General features: G+C 39.7%; 1 protein-coding gene across 4 annotated transcripts in view; it reads right to left on the bottom strand.

Annotated features, from left to right (window-relative positions):
* Positions 1-18,427, bottom strand: part of TMCC1 (transmembrane and coiled-coil domain family 1) — a 109,367-nt gene that overhangs the window by 83,338 nt on the left and 7,602 nt on the right. Inside the window, exons 3-4 of one of the 4 annotated variants that reach the window (XM_069866041.1) lie at positions 8,256-8,312; positions 4,848-5,095 (exon numbers count right to left, since the gene is read on the bottom strand). In XM_069866041.1, coding sequence (XP_069722142.1) covers positions 4,848-5,054 — 207 coding nt within the window. In that variant the 5' untranslated portion in view covers positions 5,055-5,095; positions 8,256-8,312. Of the gene's footprint in view, positions 1-4,847; positions 5,751-8,255; positions 8,313-18,427 lie in introns of all 4 variants that reach the window. The other 3 variants (XM_069866039.1, XM_069866040.1, XM_069866046.1) reach the window with 3 other exon arrangements.

Below are 18,427 nucleotides of genomic sequence, written 5' to 3' on the forward strand. Positions count from 1 at the left end.
CTAGAGGTCCACAGTGATAAAGTAGGTACAACATCAATCTGTGAAGTCAGACTATAGGTCCTGGGTTCCGATCAACAGAGACAACAAGAGTCTCAGGCTTAAAAGCAGCTCTCAAAGGAAGAGTTCCAGGCTGTTGCTGCACTATACCTGACCTTTTTCACTACGGTTCTTACCAGCCAGCTGACCTTGAATGCAGACGGCTAAAATTCTAGAATCTGGAGAGCGCAGTTGGGGCCCTGACCCATGCATACATATTCAGTGCAACCAACCCACCTAGGACGGTCATTTTGGCAGTGACCAACTCACTAGACTTCAGTTTTTCATGCAAATCCATTCAAATTCAAAGTATTTCTTTATTTCCGCTCCTTTCTAGTTCTTCTTGGCCTTGCACAAAAACCTAATAAAACCACGTGCCAGGGATGTCTGTAAAATAATGGAAGAATATAGTGATTTAATTATTTTTTACTGCTAACCCCAGAGACACTGCAAATAATTCCCTAGTGCAAACTGAATTCCAAATTCTTTCACATGTCTTCCAGGCATTCATGGCCAGTCACCTGATACTAATTAGCTGAGATATTTTACTAATCTGTACTCAGCAAATGCTCTCCCTTTCACTAGTTAGAAAGAACATGTTGAATACCTTGTTGACTATGTCAGCTCTGCTAAAAGCCTTTCGAGGCAAAAGGCCTTTTGCAGAATTTTTGCGAATTATTTGAGTGCTTCCATCTTCTTATCACAGAACCCAGGACAAAAGTGGGATTTAGGAAATATGGAAGGAAAGGAAGGAGAAACGTCTCATGGCAGTGAATCAGCTCAAAGATATGTAGTGCTTAGAGACTCAGGGAATGGATATCCATGTAAAACAAAACCGAAGAACAGCAAAGCTCCATGTTGCTGCTATATTCCAACAATCATGGCTTTTACTTCGACATTTTTCAAAGCACAGAACAGAGAAGCGCTGTGCTTCACTATGCAATCTCAACTGCTCCATGGTGCCACCATGGTTTCTCCATGTCCCTCAATCAGATCATTGCAGCCAGTATACGAACCAATATTCTCCCTTTCTTGCTTATTTTAGTTTTTTTGCACACCAGAGAAAGTCACTGCTTGGAATCCATAGCACTTTGCTTTCCCGGTAAGGTTATTAAGAGCATCTGTTTTTACTACCCATCCTTATGTAGAACCAGATGTTCCTGCAGATACTAATCAACTTTGATCATGGCTGAAGCTGGTTAGAGATACATTTACTATTTATGCACACACTCACCTTCCATGAAGATATGAGAACCTTTCAGGCAGGACTAGGGCGAGGAAAGACTATACTTGAGATTACTTAATCTTATAGTCTTTTTAATGAAAATAAAAAAAAAAAAAATAAGGCAAGCAGTAGGTCACCCAACTGCATCTTGAATTTAATGATGCTAAACAAAAGGACATATATATCTTGTAACTTTACATGTGCAAATAAATGCACAGCCAGAATCAGTACTGCTTCGGCCCGAGTACACACTCAAGCACATCAAATCTCTGAAGTAAACTGTAGCTTATACAAATCCAGGCTTTTGCCTTTAGCTTACTTAGAAAAGGCTGATAAGTCTGAGGACAAAGTTTCTGAGCCCACTTAAGCCTATGCAGTCAAGAAAGTTCCTGTTTTATCTTATCTCAGGGCAAAAAGTTACATTTCATGGAAGCCAATAATCAAGCATAAACACTTAACTGAAACTACAACTGAAACTAAAGAAACAACATTTTTCCTTTAGAAAACTTGACTGAACTAAGAACAAACACGAGAGTTGCTTTAGCTACTTTAACTTGGTTCTGTAAATGTGCTCTCATGGTCTTTGTTCACCAAAGAAAACATGCAAGGGTAATGCTGAAACTAACAGCAGTCAAAAGAATGAGTGAACTTTACACATACCTACAAAACACTTAAGAAAACAAAAACGTTCTCTGCAAGAACATTGGTATTACAGATTAAAGTTTTAGAGTTGCCATGATACCTAAATCTGTTTCGTTACATGGTCCTCTGGCTTCACAACAAGAACTATTAAGTAAAAATATCTGTAATAAAAAAATCCTTTTTCTGAGCAGTCTGAAATCTTGCTGACTCTGTTTTTGCACAATTCAAAGGGCTTTCACAAATGCTATCCCAGTTCATAGCTACACTCCTTGAAGTGACTGAACAGGTTGGTAAAAAGCAGTACCACTCTTTACTTGAGCAGATGATACCAAGTCTTAAATCTTTCACCAACATTGCTGTTCTCATTAAAGAAATGCATTATATACTTTGTGTCTCGATCAGTTGCCGTGTGTTGTTGAACTGCTCCTTCCCTCTGCCCGAGGATGTTCTTATTAGCTAGGAAACATTATTTAAGTACCATCTATGCTACAAATGGGAACAGGTATAGAAGTAAGGAAAGCACATGCAGGATAACTTTGGCAACACCAGTACTCCAGTGAACACAAGTCTTCCACCTTCACAGATTGAAGTGACCAGTAAGCAAGATTTTATTTATTCTACTTTATAGAGAAGACTACATTTTTTTATCTCTGTGCAGCTATTTTTTATCAGGTTCTTACTTTTTGGCAATGATCTAAAAGGGAATTAAGGGAGATATTAAAAAGTATACAGAACAAGAATGGAAAAGTAAATGCAACAAAACTCAGAGCTGTCTCAACAAATGTTGTGGCATTCCCGAAGTGTTCCTTTGGATTCTACCTATGAGTGCATCAGGAAGCAAGTCCCAGTTAGAACAGAGGAATTGGAGGGTTCAAGTTAATGATGGTGAGGTATTATGTCCTGAAGCAGCATGCAAGCTCTGGATCATGCGAGAGAGGGGAGCTATGCTGAACTGCAATAACTTATTTCCAGCTTCCCTCAGCCCCATGACAAAGGGTTCTCCCATCCTGCATGTATCTCTGTGGTTTCTGCAAGTACCACTACAAAGTAAAACATGAACATGAACAGCCGGTGGCCTTGCTCCTCCTCATACACATAGAGGAGATTGCAGCTGCCACTTTGTTGCAATAAAAATTGATTTTACTTATTAATGGTATAAAAAAAATATTTTCTTCCCACACCCTACTCTGGAGACAAAGGTTCTAGGCAAAGGTGGTGACATTTCATCAGACCAGCTGACATAGCTGGGAGAAAGGACACCTCACTTCAGGCCTTTTCCCATATTACTTATTCTTAGGCCTCTTCAATCTCCCTGCTCATACACAAAGTAAATGAACTAAGGTTTTAAACCAAGAAACCAGAGCTTGCTTCAGAAACTTCAGTTGCTGGATTTGGGTAAAACTCTGAAAACTATCAACTTTCCCCCAAATTCTCCTGAAACAAAGATCATGAGTTTGCGCAACAAAAGAGAGTCAGTAAGCAAATAAACTTGAAGCTATTAAACCGCCTCTTCTTGAGGCTTCTAAATAGCTCAATTCATGTGGGTCAGTTGCAAAGTTAACCCATCCTAGGGGTATGTATGCTTTTCCTAACTGCTTTATTACTTTTTCTATTCTTTTAACTGTTGTCAAGAAACAAAAACCTCAGATACAGCTCCAGGCAGACTCCTTCAATGGTTCTCCCAAGAGGAAACTTTACTCGCTGCCTTAGAATTATATTGAAATTTATACCAATACTTTGTAATTACCATTTATAAATGCAAGATATGCTAATTTCCAGATGACTATCAGGGAAATACATTGAAAGTATATCATACCACTGAATATTCTGAAAAGGTTTTCACTTGGGAAAGTGAAAATAGGCTTCAAGGAGAGGAAAACAATGTACAATAACAGAACAATCTTGTTGCAGAGGCAAGGTAAAGCTACCTCTGGATGACTGAGGAGATCTTATTTGGCTCAAATCCATCATCATCTAGGCAACATCAAAGAAACTGTAGTATATGAGAACAAATTTTCATAACGAAAAGAATCTACGTAAGCTTCAGGACTGTTCTATCTCAACAGCATCAAACACTAGCAGGATTGTTTCTCTGCTCTGATTAAGAGCATACAAACCAGTTTCACAATGCTTCCTATCTTTATCAAAGGGTTTATCCCCCAGTGAAAACAAGCCTGTAAAGAATTTTAGGAAAATACAGGTTATAGCTAAAGCTAAATCAGAAACCTAGTTTTTCAAAAAAGGAGTGCTTCAACTAAATTGATCAAGCAAACAAAAGAGATGGTAAAACAAACACTACTTCTTGATATCATCAATAAGCCAATACGCATAGCTTTGCGAGAACATGTCACAGAACAGGGACTGTCATTTCAGTGAACAATTTTTCCACACAGGCCAGGCAATCTAAAAAAGACAACAGTGATCCCATATCAGCACATTAGCCAGGCTGATTTAAATCAGTCACCCTGGCATTGCAATTCAGTCACAATCTACAGCCAGCGCTCTCAGACCCTCTCAACAGCACCATACACTCAAACTGGAATTCTTCACTTTTATAAAATACATAATAATAGAAGAGGGGAAGAAAAAAGCCATCTATGCAAATGCAAGGTTTTGTTGCAGAAACTAGATCACAGCTGCCAAGGAGGACTACTTCAGCTGCTGTTCTTCCCATCCCTCCTTGTTTGACTGTGGTGTGCCATCCAACCAATCTAACATGTTTCAAAAGCAGCTCTCATTTCACTGATCAAATACATATAAAATAAGCCACCTGCCATGTGAGAAAATGACTAATGTTTGCATCTTCTGAGCTCTTTGCTTCACCACTGAAGCAACTTTCAAATACAGTAGCATTAGTGTTTGCTGAAGGAAATTTGCTTTAAAAACAAGATTCAAAAACATATATTCTGATGATAAAGACCAAAGGTAAATCTGAGTAACTTACTACTGCTGCTGCTGTGGCCTCGTCTCCACCTACACAGATAGAAGAAGCAATCTCCATCACGGACAAGTTTGTGGGAGCATCTGTAGTAGATGACGATCTGGGCCGACCTGATTGAATATCTTGGGCAGACCTCCTGTTGATCTGTGGGCTTCCTTTTGGAGCATCTGCCTTGCCCCGCCTGCTGTGCAGGCTCGTCCCTCTCTTCATTTTAGGTGGCACTCTGATCTGCTGAAGCACCCGGTTCAGAGCTGTGGGGTGGGTGGAGACACCATCAATTTCAGCACAGACGCTTTGGCTTTCCAAATCCAGGTCAGGCTCCAGATCAGCCTGAGCTTGCTGAACATCGTGTGGAGAAACTGACGACCTCCTGCGCTGATGCTGGAAAAGGTGCTTCAGGCCTTGACCAATCACATTAATGTTCTCCAAAGCATTATGGGTTATTTTGGATAATTTTTGCTCTGATTCATGTTGTTTTTTTGTCTCTTGATCTTGGGATCTGCCTCCAGGATCAGGGTCATCACACAACTGTTCAGTGCCAGAGGGCTCCATTGATGACACCCAACAGGTTTATTTGACTATTCATACATAAATACGTCCCCTGTCTTTAAAAGGCTTGTGTTTTAAACAAAATGCCAAGATTGTCAACCAATTAGGTGTGCAATTGCTTCAAGAGTGACTACACATGCAGCTGTGCCACGGTGATCTCATGCTTATCTAATGTTAAACAAAAGAGTCATTATTATACATCCATGCAGCAAGTAGTGGGTTAAAAAATCCAGTGTGCAAAACATGCCATTAACAAAACAAAATACATCAGTTTTCCAAGCATCCCTCCATGTGGTATTAGTTGCATCTAGGCTGTATGCGGAAGCCAAAGCTTGTATGAAACAAGTCATTCATCGCCTAGGGAAGAAGCCCAGCATAAAGGGTATAGGAAAACAAGACAGGTAAAAAAGCTGTTCAAAAGGGGGAGAAGCAAGGAGAAACCAGTGAGGTTTCGTTTATTATGAACAAGCCCATAATAATATCTAACAGAACACAAGGTTAAACTTCTGTAGAGCACGTTAGTCTCTCTGGCAGAATTAATTTTGTTCCTTGACAAAGATCTGATAATTTGTGCTTCAAATGTAATGTCTGCTCTGCCTACCTGGTTTTCTTGTAGGATGCCTAATTTCACAGTATTTAATATATGCAAGAGAACACAACATTTCCAAATCAGTTATGCATTTCCAAATAGTAAGAAATGGCTTATTACTGCCAACATCTGCTGATGGCACTGGAAACTAAATGTGAAAATCTATCTTCAAGCAAGAACGGGCAAGTGAAATGGTTTCAATTGGCACAGCCTTGTCCATAGTTCTCAGAGCAAACAAAATTGCCTTTTTAAAAGTAGATTAAGCAACAAATCTGAAAGGGAGCAGCATAGTGTATGTGTAGCTCAGTCTCTAGCAGTGGAAACATGCAGTTCTTCTCCAAGAGATCTCAACTTTACCTATCAGCTGGGCTCAGGCAAGAGCTGGTTACACAACATTGCAGCTGAGCACTTATATAGCTACAAGCTATTGGAGAAGTACAAGGGAACGAGGAAGGGAGGAAGGACACGGTATCTGAAGGAGTTTCACATCAGCACCATGAGATCACATGCTCAGAAGCTGATCATTGTTTTCCTGCAGGAGAAATCTTTGATTAGGCTTCTATAAATACAGAAACCAGATCACAGAGGTCTACCTCAATCTTGGCAGAATGCAGCCCTTGCTTTAAAAAAATATTTTATTTGAAATGCAACATGTTTGGGATTTGAGAGCATTCATTTTTATCTTTAAAACAGCTGCAGAAACATAATGCATTGAGGTTACAATTAGAGCACTCTCAATTTTGTGCATCTGAAACCTGACAAAATGGGTTAAACAGATATTCCAAAATGCTTTCCAAACTGGTATCCAAAAATATCAGAAGAGCTGCCTCACACTCTCTTTTTTTCAAATGTCGCTGCTATCAGCTGGAGACAAGATGAAATTCAGTACTTACAAAAAGCAAAACACTGAAACCATATTGGATTTTATCTCATTCCTTTAACGTGTATAAGCATTGACTTTAAATATATTGGTCAGTTTAATCAATAACACATTAAACGCAAAGTAATAAACTACATCCCAGAAAAACATATTTACCCATCCTCATGCAGAAATTGTGTGGCAGAATGAAAAAAAAAATCCAACCAACCTTTCACGTTTACCTACTTAACACTTTCTTAAATGATTTCAAGTGCCTTTATGACTAGTATTACAGCTTGACTTTTGAGCTAGCTCTTTAATATTTCTTTTCTTTTTCTCATGTAACAAGCTTTCCAGAAAGGTGAATTGCAGGTCTCCACACAATTAAAGTTTTTTTGGGAAAAAAGGTAAAACCAGATTTTCCTTTTCATCCAACAGACCAAATAGTTCAGTGAACAAAACTCACTGGATAAAAGGAAGAGTCACAGAGTTATTTGGCATATAAAGCACAAACCTGACAGCTGACCCATAACTGCCGTTTCATTTTAGTTAATTCCCTCAGTATTCATTTTTAGAGTCAGGGCTTAGTGAGGAGCTGTAATTTATTTCAGAGATGCCTGATGCACTCTCTAACCAGTATCTCTTTGATCTCCTGCACACTTTCTATCTGGACAGCTGCTACTGCTGATCTTCAAGAACATCACTTCAGTCCAACCAAAGTTCCATGCATTATCTGCTGGAAGCCCTTAACTTGCTTCAATTAGCCCTGTGGCAATTTCCAGACCAACCTGAAACAAATCAGTCTGCAATTAGCTCACAACAAATCACTGCTACCCTGTGTATTCTGTGACTGACTTCTGAAATTACACTCTTAAGAGGCTCCTACAGGGAGCTTGGTGGTCATCTGCCTATTCTTATTTCCATACGAGTCTGTTGTGAGCCTGAAAGATCTTTTAAAGTTGCATATCTGCTATGAAGATCCTTAAAACCACTTATTTGCCCTAGTATCTACTTTGGGGAAAGAAGTACTCATAAATGTGAATAACTGTGAATCAGCAGAATTAATTATCACATTTATTTGCATTAGGATTCCAATTTTGCACTTGGTTTTTCCCCCACTCATAACAACCTTTGTATGCTGTTTGAGGGAGGAAACCAAGTACTTTAAACCATGAAATTCAAAACCGTATATTTCTTATTCATACAAGGATATAATACAACAGGGACAAAATTCACAGTTGCATATACAGCCACACTCAGTAGATGTTATAAAAATATTACACCCCAGAACATGCTAATATAGTCCTTCATTTGTGCAATTACTTCACACAGCACTGGAAAACAAAACAGTTCAAAAGGAGAAACTGGCAAAAAACAATATCAGACAACTGTGAATATATAAACTAGTACTTGCCTCCATCACTTGCCCTTTAGCATGGCTGACATACAGCAGTCCCTCCACTGAACAAAACTGCAAAAGAAATTGGGTATGAGATGCAATTCTTGGAAATGGGAGGAAAGATGTATGCAAACAACAAATTGAAGGTTCCAACTTCTAGATCAACCCACCCCAGCCCCCATTTAAATGCAAACACCCCTGAAAGCTCCTATTTTAAACTCTTTCAAATACCTGAAGGGATACAAACATAACTGGCAGTTAAAACTGAATCTTACAAGTTAATCAAGAAGCTCTAGTGCAGGAATGTTTTCTCTTGTAGTTTATGGCCACTAGCATGTGCTGAAAGCGCTGCTATATTTGAGGGCTCTAGCCTACAAGATCAGACTGATTCACACATATTTTCATTTCTCCTCCTATTTAGTGATTCAAATGTTCTGGGTACAGGTCAAACAGCTCACTCTTGTTTATCTGGAGTTCACCTAACCACGCAAGAACTGTGAGCACTTTGAAACACGAGCACCTTTCAGTTCATTTCACAAGGAAGCCCCTTGTCACCTTGGCTGAACTGCTACTTGTGTGCAACAGCAGCCTCTGCCAGGAGGCCAACAATGCCAACCCGCCTGCTACAGCACAAAGGATTCAAAGGTCTCAGGGGTTTCAGTCCAACCTAAGCAAAGCACCCCACTCCCAAGGACAGCATCCTGGCTTTGCTACCCTTTCACAAGGGAAGGAACAGAGTATTCCAAGGGCATCTGAAGATCTTCCCTGCGTCAAAGCCAAGGTAAGGCCCGATGCTTGCTGGCAGAATACAGAGCATGGCAAGAGAGCAGCTGAGAGCAGATAAAACAACCACATTTCTCTAGCCAGACTCTGAAACTACCCAGACTTCCCAAAAGGTGATTAGTTACTAAACTAGCTCTGGAACACAGGGACGGAAGCTTCAGAGTAAGACTGCACAACTGGGACATCCTGACTATTTTATTACACACCAGATTCCCACCTCCAAGAAGACAACAGAGATAAAGAAAATGTTAATCAGAGCCACACCAAAGTGGGATGCCAGAATGTGAAGAAAGTGATGACAGCAAGTATGAAGAACTTGGAAATATCAATGAACGCATTTTTTGAAACAGATCTTGACAGAAGAAATGATAATACATTTCTACAATAGTATGACTGAAGAACTAGGCACAATGTGTGCAGCATTGTTAACATATGAGGTGCTGCTAACTTAACTTCACGGCTGTTCTACTTGCCTTTTTTCTTTTGTTGTTGTTTTTTTTTGTTTTTTTGGTTGGTTTTTTTTTTTAGTTTTAATGTTATTTTTTATCTATAAGAACTGTAAGAGCTTTTGTCAGTGAGGTCTTCCTAGATACGCCCCATGCACTATGGGACCCTGCAGGGCAACAGATGCTTTTGACTCAAATCAATTCCCAGTTTTTATACTGCAGAGCCTGCTTTTCCAGTGCCCACAGGTGGGGTTTGAGATGCGAGGTCATGAAAACTACTTGTGTTTTCTCCCTTATGAATCACAGCCTAGACTGACATACAAATCAAATATCCCATTTTCTGTCAGAAGCTCAATTTTTTTCCTAAACTTTGAAAAGCTACCGCACTGGGCTAATGAAAATTCCTTCACTTTCCTGTACTCAAGAGCAGACGATCGTTGGTTGTGGGTTTGGGGTTTTTTTTTAAAGCATAATGGCTCTACAGCATTTACTCAGCACAAGCTAAGCCATTTACTTAGCATGAATTCTACACATACCCATTAGAGTGAACCCGGAGAGGCAGAAATAAGTCAAGTATTGCTGGTGCTGTTTTGTTCCAGGCAGGTAGATTGTCTATAGAAAGAAAAAGTTTCTTCACACACTTTCACTTTTCTTCACCAGATACTCTGTAATATGAAATTTTTAAAAAATTGCCAAGTATCAAAGATCAAGATCAGAAATCCGAAAAGCCCTTGGCCCATTTGATTTTAGTTCAACTTTATTCAAGTAAAAGCTTACTCTAAATGGATCAGTTTATATTAAAGTCCCTTCAAAACCATAGTTATTGGTAAATAAAATGAACTCTCATCAGCAACTGAAACCCAGCTCAGACCTGACTTAACTACAAGTGGGATACTTGTTACAAACTGTACAGAGCTGTAGAAATAGGGAATAAAAAGGTATTTGAGAGAGTCATAAAGGTTAGAAAAGACCTCTAAGACCATTAAGTTCAACTTTCAGGCCAACACCACCATGTCTCCTAAACCATGTCCCCAAGTGCCATGTCTACATGTTTTTTGAGCACCTCTAGGGACAAGGACTCTACCATTTCCCCAGGCAGCCAAGGGAATTTAACAGAATAGAAAAGATTCTGCCTTTTTATAGAATATATCAAATATCTGTTATTTATGCTGTAGCTGAACATCTCAAACCCTTAACATTAATGTCTAAGTACAATTGCCTAAAGAACCCTCACATTTTTTTATTCCATAATCGCTCATCATAAATTTGCAGTCCATAGATAGCAGGGATCTTAGGTTGGAGATGCTTCCCATTCCTCCTATTTGGCAAAAGAAAAACATTTTATTCAGTTGCTTGAGGGTAAGAATGATTTTTATTACGAAACAATCCAGATTAGTTTGAGAAATCCCAGATTATTTCAGAAACACGTCCCAAAATGGATTCTGTATCAAGGCAAGCAGTGTAGCAAGAAAGACTAGAGAGGCAGTAGTCATACACTGGAAAATCACATACTGTGGGATCTGTGAACCCTAGCAAGCGATTTATATCCACAGGAAGATTTAAGATATTTTAGAAGCATTGCTGTTCAGCAGCAACAAACAGCAGAGCAAATAAGGAGAGAAAGCCCTGGGTGTTCACAGCTAATCTTGTCAGAAAGAGGAACTCATAAGAAACCAGAATGGGTGTAAAATTCAAGGGGACTGTGGTCTGGAAAACATTCAAAGAGGAAGATAAGAGTAACAGAGAAAATAATTTGACCCGAAAACTCCCCAACTGGATAGTGGAGGAACAGGTATATTTAGCTATTGTAATGTAATAGAACAATTTTTTTTAAGCCAGAGTGGAGAAACAGGGGCAAGAATGGAAGAAAAAGACATAGAAGAAATAATTAAATGCAAATAACATACATGAAATGGCAGAATATGGGAGGGGGGGGGGTGGGAGGGGTAGGCCAGAAAACAATACTATTGTTAGTGCAAAGGATACCTGTAGTTTTCCAGACAATTCTTCCTTCCCTATCAAAATTCACCCAAGAAATTATTTCCTGGGATTTTAGTGAATCCACAAGAAAAACCAGGGAAAACACACACATATATATGTAAGTAGCCTCCCAGCTGGCAACAAACCTGACACTGACAGTGCTCTATGCAGGAACAGAAATGGAGAATGGCTGAAAGAGCAAAGTGAAAGACAAAACCAGAAAGACTCAGCATAAATATGGTGCAGCTGGGAGATTAGATAAAAAAAACCCAAACCAACAGCTTCAAGTATGTGTAAAGCAAGCCAAAATTTTGTTGAGGTTCTGAATCTAAGAAAAGAGGAATAGCCCAAAGCAAGCTACTTCTGATGAAACAGTAAAGAGTAGCAGGTGGCAATGCCCTGTGGAATTCACTGAATTAATCCACAGTGCTCTGGATAAGGAGTCCACAGCATTCAATACAGTGAGAAAGGCCACACCAGACAGAGAGAAACTGCCTCTTTAATAGGAGCAAGGGACACAGGGCAAAGCAAGGCCTACAGCCTATTTTTTAAGACAACTGTACAGTGTTACAGGGCAAACCCAACATAGTAGGATAACAACAGATTCTAGTGGTTTCTGCCTGATGATTTCCCTAAACCCTCCAAACTATTCCCAACATTATCCAGAAGTCAAGGAGGAAGTCAGCTGAACAATGCCATCTCTGCTACCCTCGCTCTCCTTTCTCACACCACAGATTCAGCAGGAACACAGTTTGATGGGTAAAGTACAGGCTGAGAGACTGGAGGCTAACCCAGCTTTGTCAGCCCCATTAAAAGATCTTGAGCAAGTCAGTCCCTGTGCCTAGTACTTTCCTATATGCAAAATATGAACAGCCCATCTGGCTGAAGAAGGGAGGAACACTGAGGGTACGATCAGTGAAGGAACTCAAATAGAATGCTTTATAATGGAGCAAACCACTTGGATTCCTTTGGAGGCAAAGGCTACAGGTATCAGGTAAGAGTAACAAACTTACAATGCCAAGCTGCTGAATTTTATAGAAGTAGACAACTGTATCCTCTTAGTAAAAGGATTATTTAAGTCAACTGATGCATGCCGTACAAACCAGTTCCGTTCCAGCCCCACAATTATACAACAAACAACAGGTCACTTGTATGAACAGAGAAGAACACAAAATCTTGCTCCTGCACACTGTTAACAAAACAAGAGAGGCTAGCAGTGTGCTTACGCATTAATTAATCATTACCAAGGAGCAACCTAAGACTTTTAAGATATTCAAGGACAAAAATGGCACTATGTCTAAGCCTATACAAAACGTGAGATGTAACCTCTCTCCTAGAATCCTCACAAGCCTAAATTAGACTTACACACTCCATCCACCCATTTGTTAGGGGTGAGTAAATTGCAAGGAAAAGGGAGTGGAAGCAGATCCCTGAGGTTACTCAAAAAGTATTAAGAATTGTCCTCCTCTTCTTCAGAGCAGAAGTGGAGAGGAAGGGAGAGTCATCTTTCCCCTAGCCTTCCCCATGCACATTAACCAATGGTCATTCCAAAGAGTTCATCAGCAGAAGATTTTATGCTTTGGGATACCAAATACCATCATTTCTACCGCTGCATCCATTAGTGGTTCACATGCTTATATTGGGCAGGGGTAGCATGCACATAGACACACCAGAAGATGATTTTTCAACATCAACCTCTTCTCAGAGCCACGTGTTGTTGAAACAGTTCCCTCTTATAACTTTAACCATTGCTGATCAACAAAAGTAATGCACACAGTTTTTTGTTTCTGAAAGCTCAAGTATTAATCCTGTAGATAGGAGAAAACTGCACTCAAGTTGCAGTTGAGCTGATACCAAGCACCCTCTTAAGCAAAAGATCCCTTTCTCCTTCCTACTGCTTTCCTGAATATACCCACATCAGAACCACACATCTCCAACACCACCCATGGGCAACCTCTAAACTACTGCTGTCCTGTAAGAAGTATTGCTTATTGATTGCTGTGAATATAAAGACCAATGGTTCCTTTGCAAAGTTAGAAGTTCACAGTGTAAGGACCAGACACACAAATATTAGAGATTACCTAATCTTCATTGTGTATTAGGAAACTGCAGTAGCTTAAAGTTGAGTGACTGGTTTTCAGAAATATTTCTAGTGCTTTACAATATAACAAATTGCCACTAAAATATTTGTCATCCCTCTTTGAACATTCCAGTAATTCAGCTGTCTCATTCAAAGCTATGAAGTGAGGCCAAGACTTTTCTAAAATTAAGAACTATGCAGAGGTACCAATACATAATCATTAAGTATTTGGTGTATGCCATAAATACGGCATGAAAATAAAAAAAAAATATTTCATCTGTATTTCTATAGCATGTGACCTGCAAATTTATTAGAAGACTTTCAGGACTGCTGTGGCATCTAGAGCCGATATTCCATAACAGTCTGACTGTGGTGCAGTGCTACTGGCTCCACAATTTAGCAGAGCTTCTTGTTCTTCCCACAGAAAGCACTGGTTATCTTTTAAGCACTTCCTTCACCTTAGTGCATTTCTTAGCAACATGAAGTATTTATAACTTTACATTATAGCAACAGGTGAGCAGTCTGTGAATTTACCCTTGGAATGGCCCTACATTATGCAGAATTATTAATACTTCCCTAGTTTTCAGATGAAAAAAACCAAGCATACAAAGGTTAAGAAGCTGCCTTAAGGTTATGAAAGACTTCTGGAGCAGAGAACAAAACTCAAAATTTATCCTTACAAGGTTCATGTCATACCTACATGATCTCTCACTGCTGCTACCTTCTGATTCACTTACAAACAGCTCATGGACAGTACCCTGTCTGGAATCTACCAAACACACTTAATTACCTTTTCCTGGAAAAGACTACACACAAGCTACTTTCCACTACATTAATAAAACCAGAGCTTCAAGAAAGCTAAATCAAGGTTTAACTTTGAAAGATCTAATAAAGCCTTCTGATTTTGCCAACAGTCGTAATTACATCACACACATTTTCTAGAAATTTTTTTGTGTGTGTACTTAAAAGTTCAGAGACAACACTGAAAATGGAGCCTGCAGGTATTTTGTAAGAAGAATAACTTTGACAGATCTGAGTATATGCAAAGAATTTTTATAAGGACCATCTGTTTTACTACACATGAGGACAGTTACATATTAGCAAGTGTTTGGTTTAAACAAGATGGATTAAAAAAATCAGTAGTTTCACATTGTGTCCACCACAAGTATGTACACTGGAAGAAATTACACAAGGTTGCAATTTACGTCTGTGCAGTTTGCCAAGGGATGAGGACAGCTGACACTTTCACCTGATTTAGTGGTCTGTTTCAGAAAAGCCACATCCTCACATACTCTTTTTCTAAACCAAACTGAAAGGAAATCCAAACTGTAGTGTTTCCTCAAGAACTTCTTTGCTTTTTGCCAAAGGGGAAAAAAACTGTAACCACGCTTACGTGTTCTACAAACCAGTCAACTGCATAGTCTGAATTGAGTGCTTCACTGCAGGGCATCCGAAGGGGCCATCTCCAGTGACCATTCTAGCAGGGATCTGAAGCTGGCCTTTCACAACACAAGTAGCACAACAGAAATAGAACTGAATTTCCAACCTCTCCTGCCTCCTTGCCCCATTTTCAGATCCACAGCATGACATACCACTATTTTAGCTGTTTCCAGGGCTGCGGCGTGAACCAAAACAAAATTATTAACTCTGCTTTGGAGGAAAATGGGATTGGGGAAAGAATTTGACCACAGAGTCGATTAGAACAATTTTGGGGTTAAAGAAGGAAGGCAGCACAGAGACAATGCACAACTGCTCCAAAACGGTGTTTTCAAAAATCTTGTATCTAAAGCTATGGCCACAATGGCTGGAGAGACAGGAACTCACGTGAGCTTCAGCAAGGACTCAGGAGGAAAAAAAAATTAAAAAAATCACCTTTGCAGTTTAAATACTGCATTTTGTAAACAGAGAATCTACCTTCCCTAAAGGAAAAGGGTGAAGAAGGATTAAGTAAATATTCAAAATACTGTGTCTTCCACTAAGAAAAGACGTCTGCATGTATGTAAATAAGGAACAAATAGACCAGGATTCTGAGGAGACAGATACTGGCTAACACTCCCATTAGCAACAAGTCATTTTTTTCAATAGATGCCTGCATACACTCACAATTTGAAGCTGGAGCTCACAACTGAGTAGACAAACAAGGAAGATTTGCTTATTAGTTGCAGATATTTTAATAACAGGACTTAACTCTACAGTCAAGCATGCAGTAAAGTCATAAGCAATTGCAACATGATTATCAAGGACTTGAGCATAGAAAACAGTGACACAGACATTAGTCCCAGGTGCACAGCCCAAAACAGGCAGCACTGGCTGGGTCTATCCCAGCTGCCTGAAGCAACACACCCTGAGGCTAAGAGCAAAATCAAAGGGAAGCTAAAAGCCCCATACCCCAGGGGGTGGCAACAGGGTGAAAATCAGATATGTGATGTTCTGTGCAAAAGCATAGGAACAGACAGAAAACATGGTCACCAACACAATCTGCTCCCCTCTCAACTCAAGAGATGGGAAAATCTTACGCAGACCATGACAAGGAAAAACTGCTACAGCAATACACAGTCGTGTCCATCTCATTTAAAATGTAGCTTTAAGCACTGAGTCACACTTGTCAAAACAAGCTGCTGTTGTTTGAAGAAACTGTTTTAAGTTGCTTTATCAATTTTCACTGCTGCAGGGATATACAGCAGAAGTATGTTCCAGTTTCACCACAGCAGATATAACTGTTCCATTAATGGGGTTAAAACAAAAAATAAAAGCCTACTTTCAAACACCAAATGAGTTCTATACATGCAAAAGTGAAAAGGAGTAACTCAGGTTTTTTTAATCCTCCTCTTTAAAGAAGTCTTCCACTGGAGCATATTTAGTTCCATGAAGCATCTCAAAGGTTTCTGCAATCACTTGTACTCTTACCAACCACTTTTGCTATTAACATTTGCATTATCTGGATCATTCTTCAGCCTCTAGAAAAACGCAGCATTACTAGGCCATGTCAAACATTTTGGCAGGACCTTCTCAGGAGAGGAAGAGGTTGGGGGAAGAGATCAAAGCTGCTTTTATCCTCACAGCCTGTCTGCCAGGAGATGCTGCCACTTTCAATGTGTCAAAGCTGACTCAAATGTCAGGAACAAGTGAACCACAAAGTGGCAATACAGGTATTTTCGTTCTGCTTCCAAGAAAAGACAAAAGGTTACGCTGCAGCTATTTCAGGCATTAGAGAGACTTTCAAGCATGACAGTCATAAAAAAAGAAAAGAAAAGATGGCCTCTCATTTTAACTCCTAGCAGATTCCTCTGTGACAATGCCAGTACAGAATCTGGCAAGATTTAGCACTTATAGTTCTAAAAGAAAGGTTTATCCAAACTCAGAGTTATAAGAGGGTTAAAACAAATTAAATTAGCCGTCTTGTAAAGAAAGATATCTACCAGCAACCCACACTACATGCGATTTTAACATGTGCTTTTAGCCCTGAATTTTGTAAAGTATATTTACAATGACTTGTGAAAGAAGAAAGTAGAACTAACCTGGCACAGAGTGGTGAAATACTCCTCCTGATGACTCAAAACCAGTACTAATTCTCTGATCTTTCAGAAGTGTTGACTCAACTTACTGAGACTAAAAGACAGATCAAACCGATTTTTCATTTGGCTCAGTAAAATCATGTTTTTCCCATTGATTCTGGTGCTCTTAGTATTAGGTATATGAAAGCCTTCCACTAATACTTAGCATCAAATGAGTTAGAAAGTAGGAGTTTGACTTCCAATGGTTTACAACTACTAACTGAAACCATATTCAGTCCCAAAACAGGCAAAAGTCTGCTGATCCAAAACACTGATAACCATCCCCAAACTGCAACCAGATCTTTAACACATCTGTTCTAAACACTCGACACAGCCTGGGAGGACCTACCAGTAAAGGACTACCCTATCCACACCTCCTCACCTACAGTTGTGCTTAAGAATCTGCTAGCAGCTGCCAACAGGCATAATGTGTTTTTAATTTGACTCATTATAGCCACTTCTCCAAGTCTCCGGTAGCTCAAGCACAGCTAGAGACAGGGAACAATATAACTGAGTACACATGTAACCCATCAGGTGGAAACACAGGGAAACCAGCTCTTGTGCCTCAGGAACACAGCCGAGGCAGACAAAGTACCTGTCCTGAAGTACACGGGCACACTGCCAGGGTTCTTCTACAGTGCTGAGAAAGGAACCTAATGCAGCTGCAACTTCTCATCACAGCACAACAGCACCCATTTTGAAACCCAGTCCACAGTAGCTGTAAACACAACTGTTACCACACAGGAGTTGATTCCCCCACTTCGTTCACTAAAAATGAACATGTACATCCCAAGCATGCTAAGGTTTATTTTACTGCTTGTGCACCACTGTGGGAGTTTTCTAGTGCAAGTTTTACTATATCAGAAGTATCATCACGGTTCCACATTTACTTTTAATAATCCTTCCAGGTACAGACATAATGAATTTTAACTGCAAGATCAGATACACTCAACTGTAGCTGACTATCCTTGGGAATACTTTTGAAAAGAGTAAAGGCCTACACTTTTTGGGCTTAAGCAATAAGAATACTGATGTCCATCTATGCTCCTTTTCTTCTAGTAGATCTAACTATGCCTTTTAAGAGAGACCACACACAAATTGCACAAACAGCACAGCTAAGCAGCCACACTGCCAGCTCCTCAATATCCACCTCCACATCCAACTGCACAAAGACAGTAGTTAACTCTGTGATTTTGGTATAAAGAAATTGAGCTTGATGACTTGCTTGCCAATGGGAATCAAGCAGTCATACATTTAAAGCCTCAGCCAAAATCAGAATGTTTCCTCCCACAGTCATGGCAGAATCCATATGAAAAAAAATCCACAAAATCTGCATCTAAAGCA

Source organism: Phaenicophaeus curvirostris, chromosome 11 (genome assembly GCF_032191515.1).
Source record: "Phaenicophaeus curvirostris isolate KB17595 chromosome 11, BPBGC_Pcur_1.0, whole genome shotgun sequence".
Classification (NCBI taxonomy): Eukaryota; Metazoa; Chordata; class Aves; order Cuculiformes; family Cuculidae; genus Phaenicophaeus; species Phaenicophaeus curvirostris.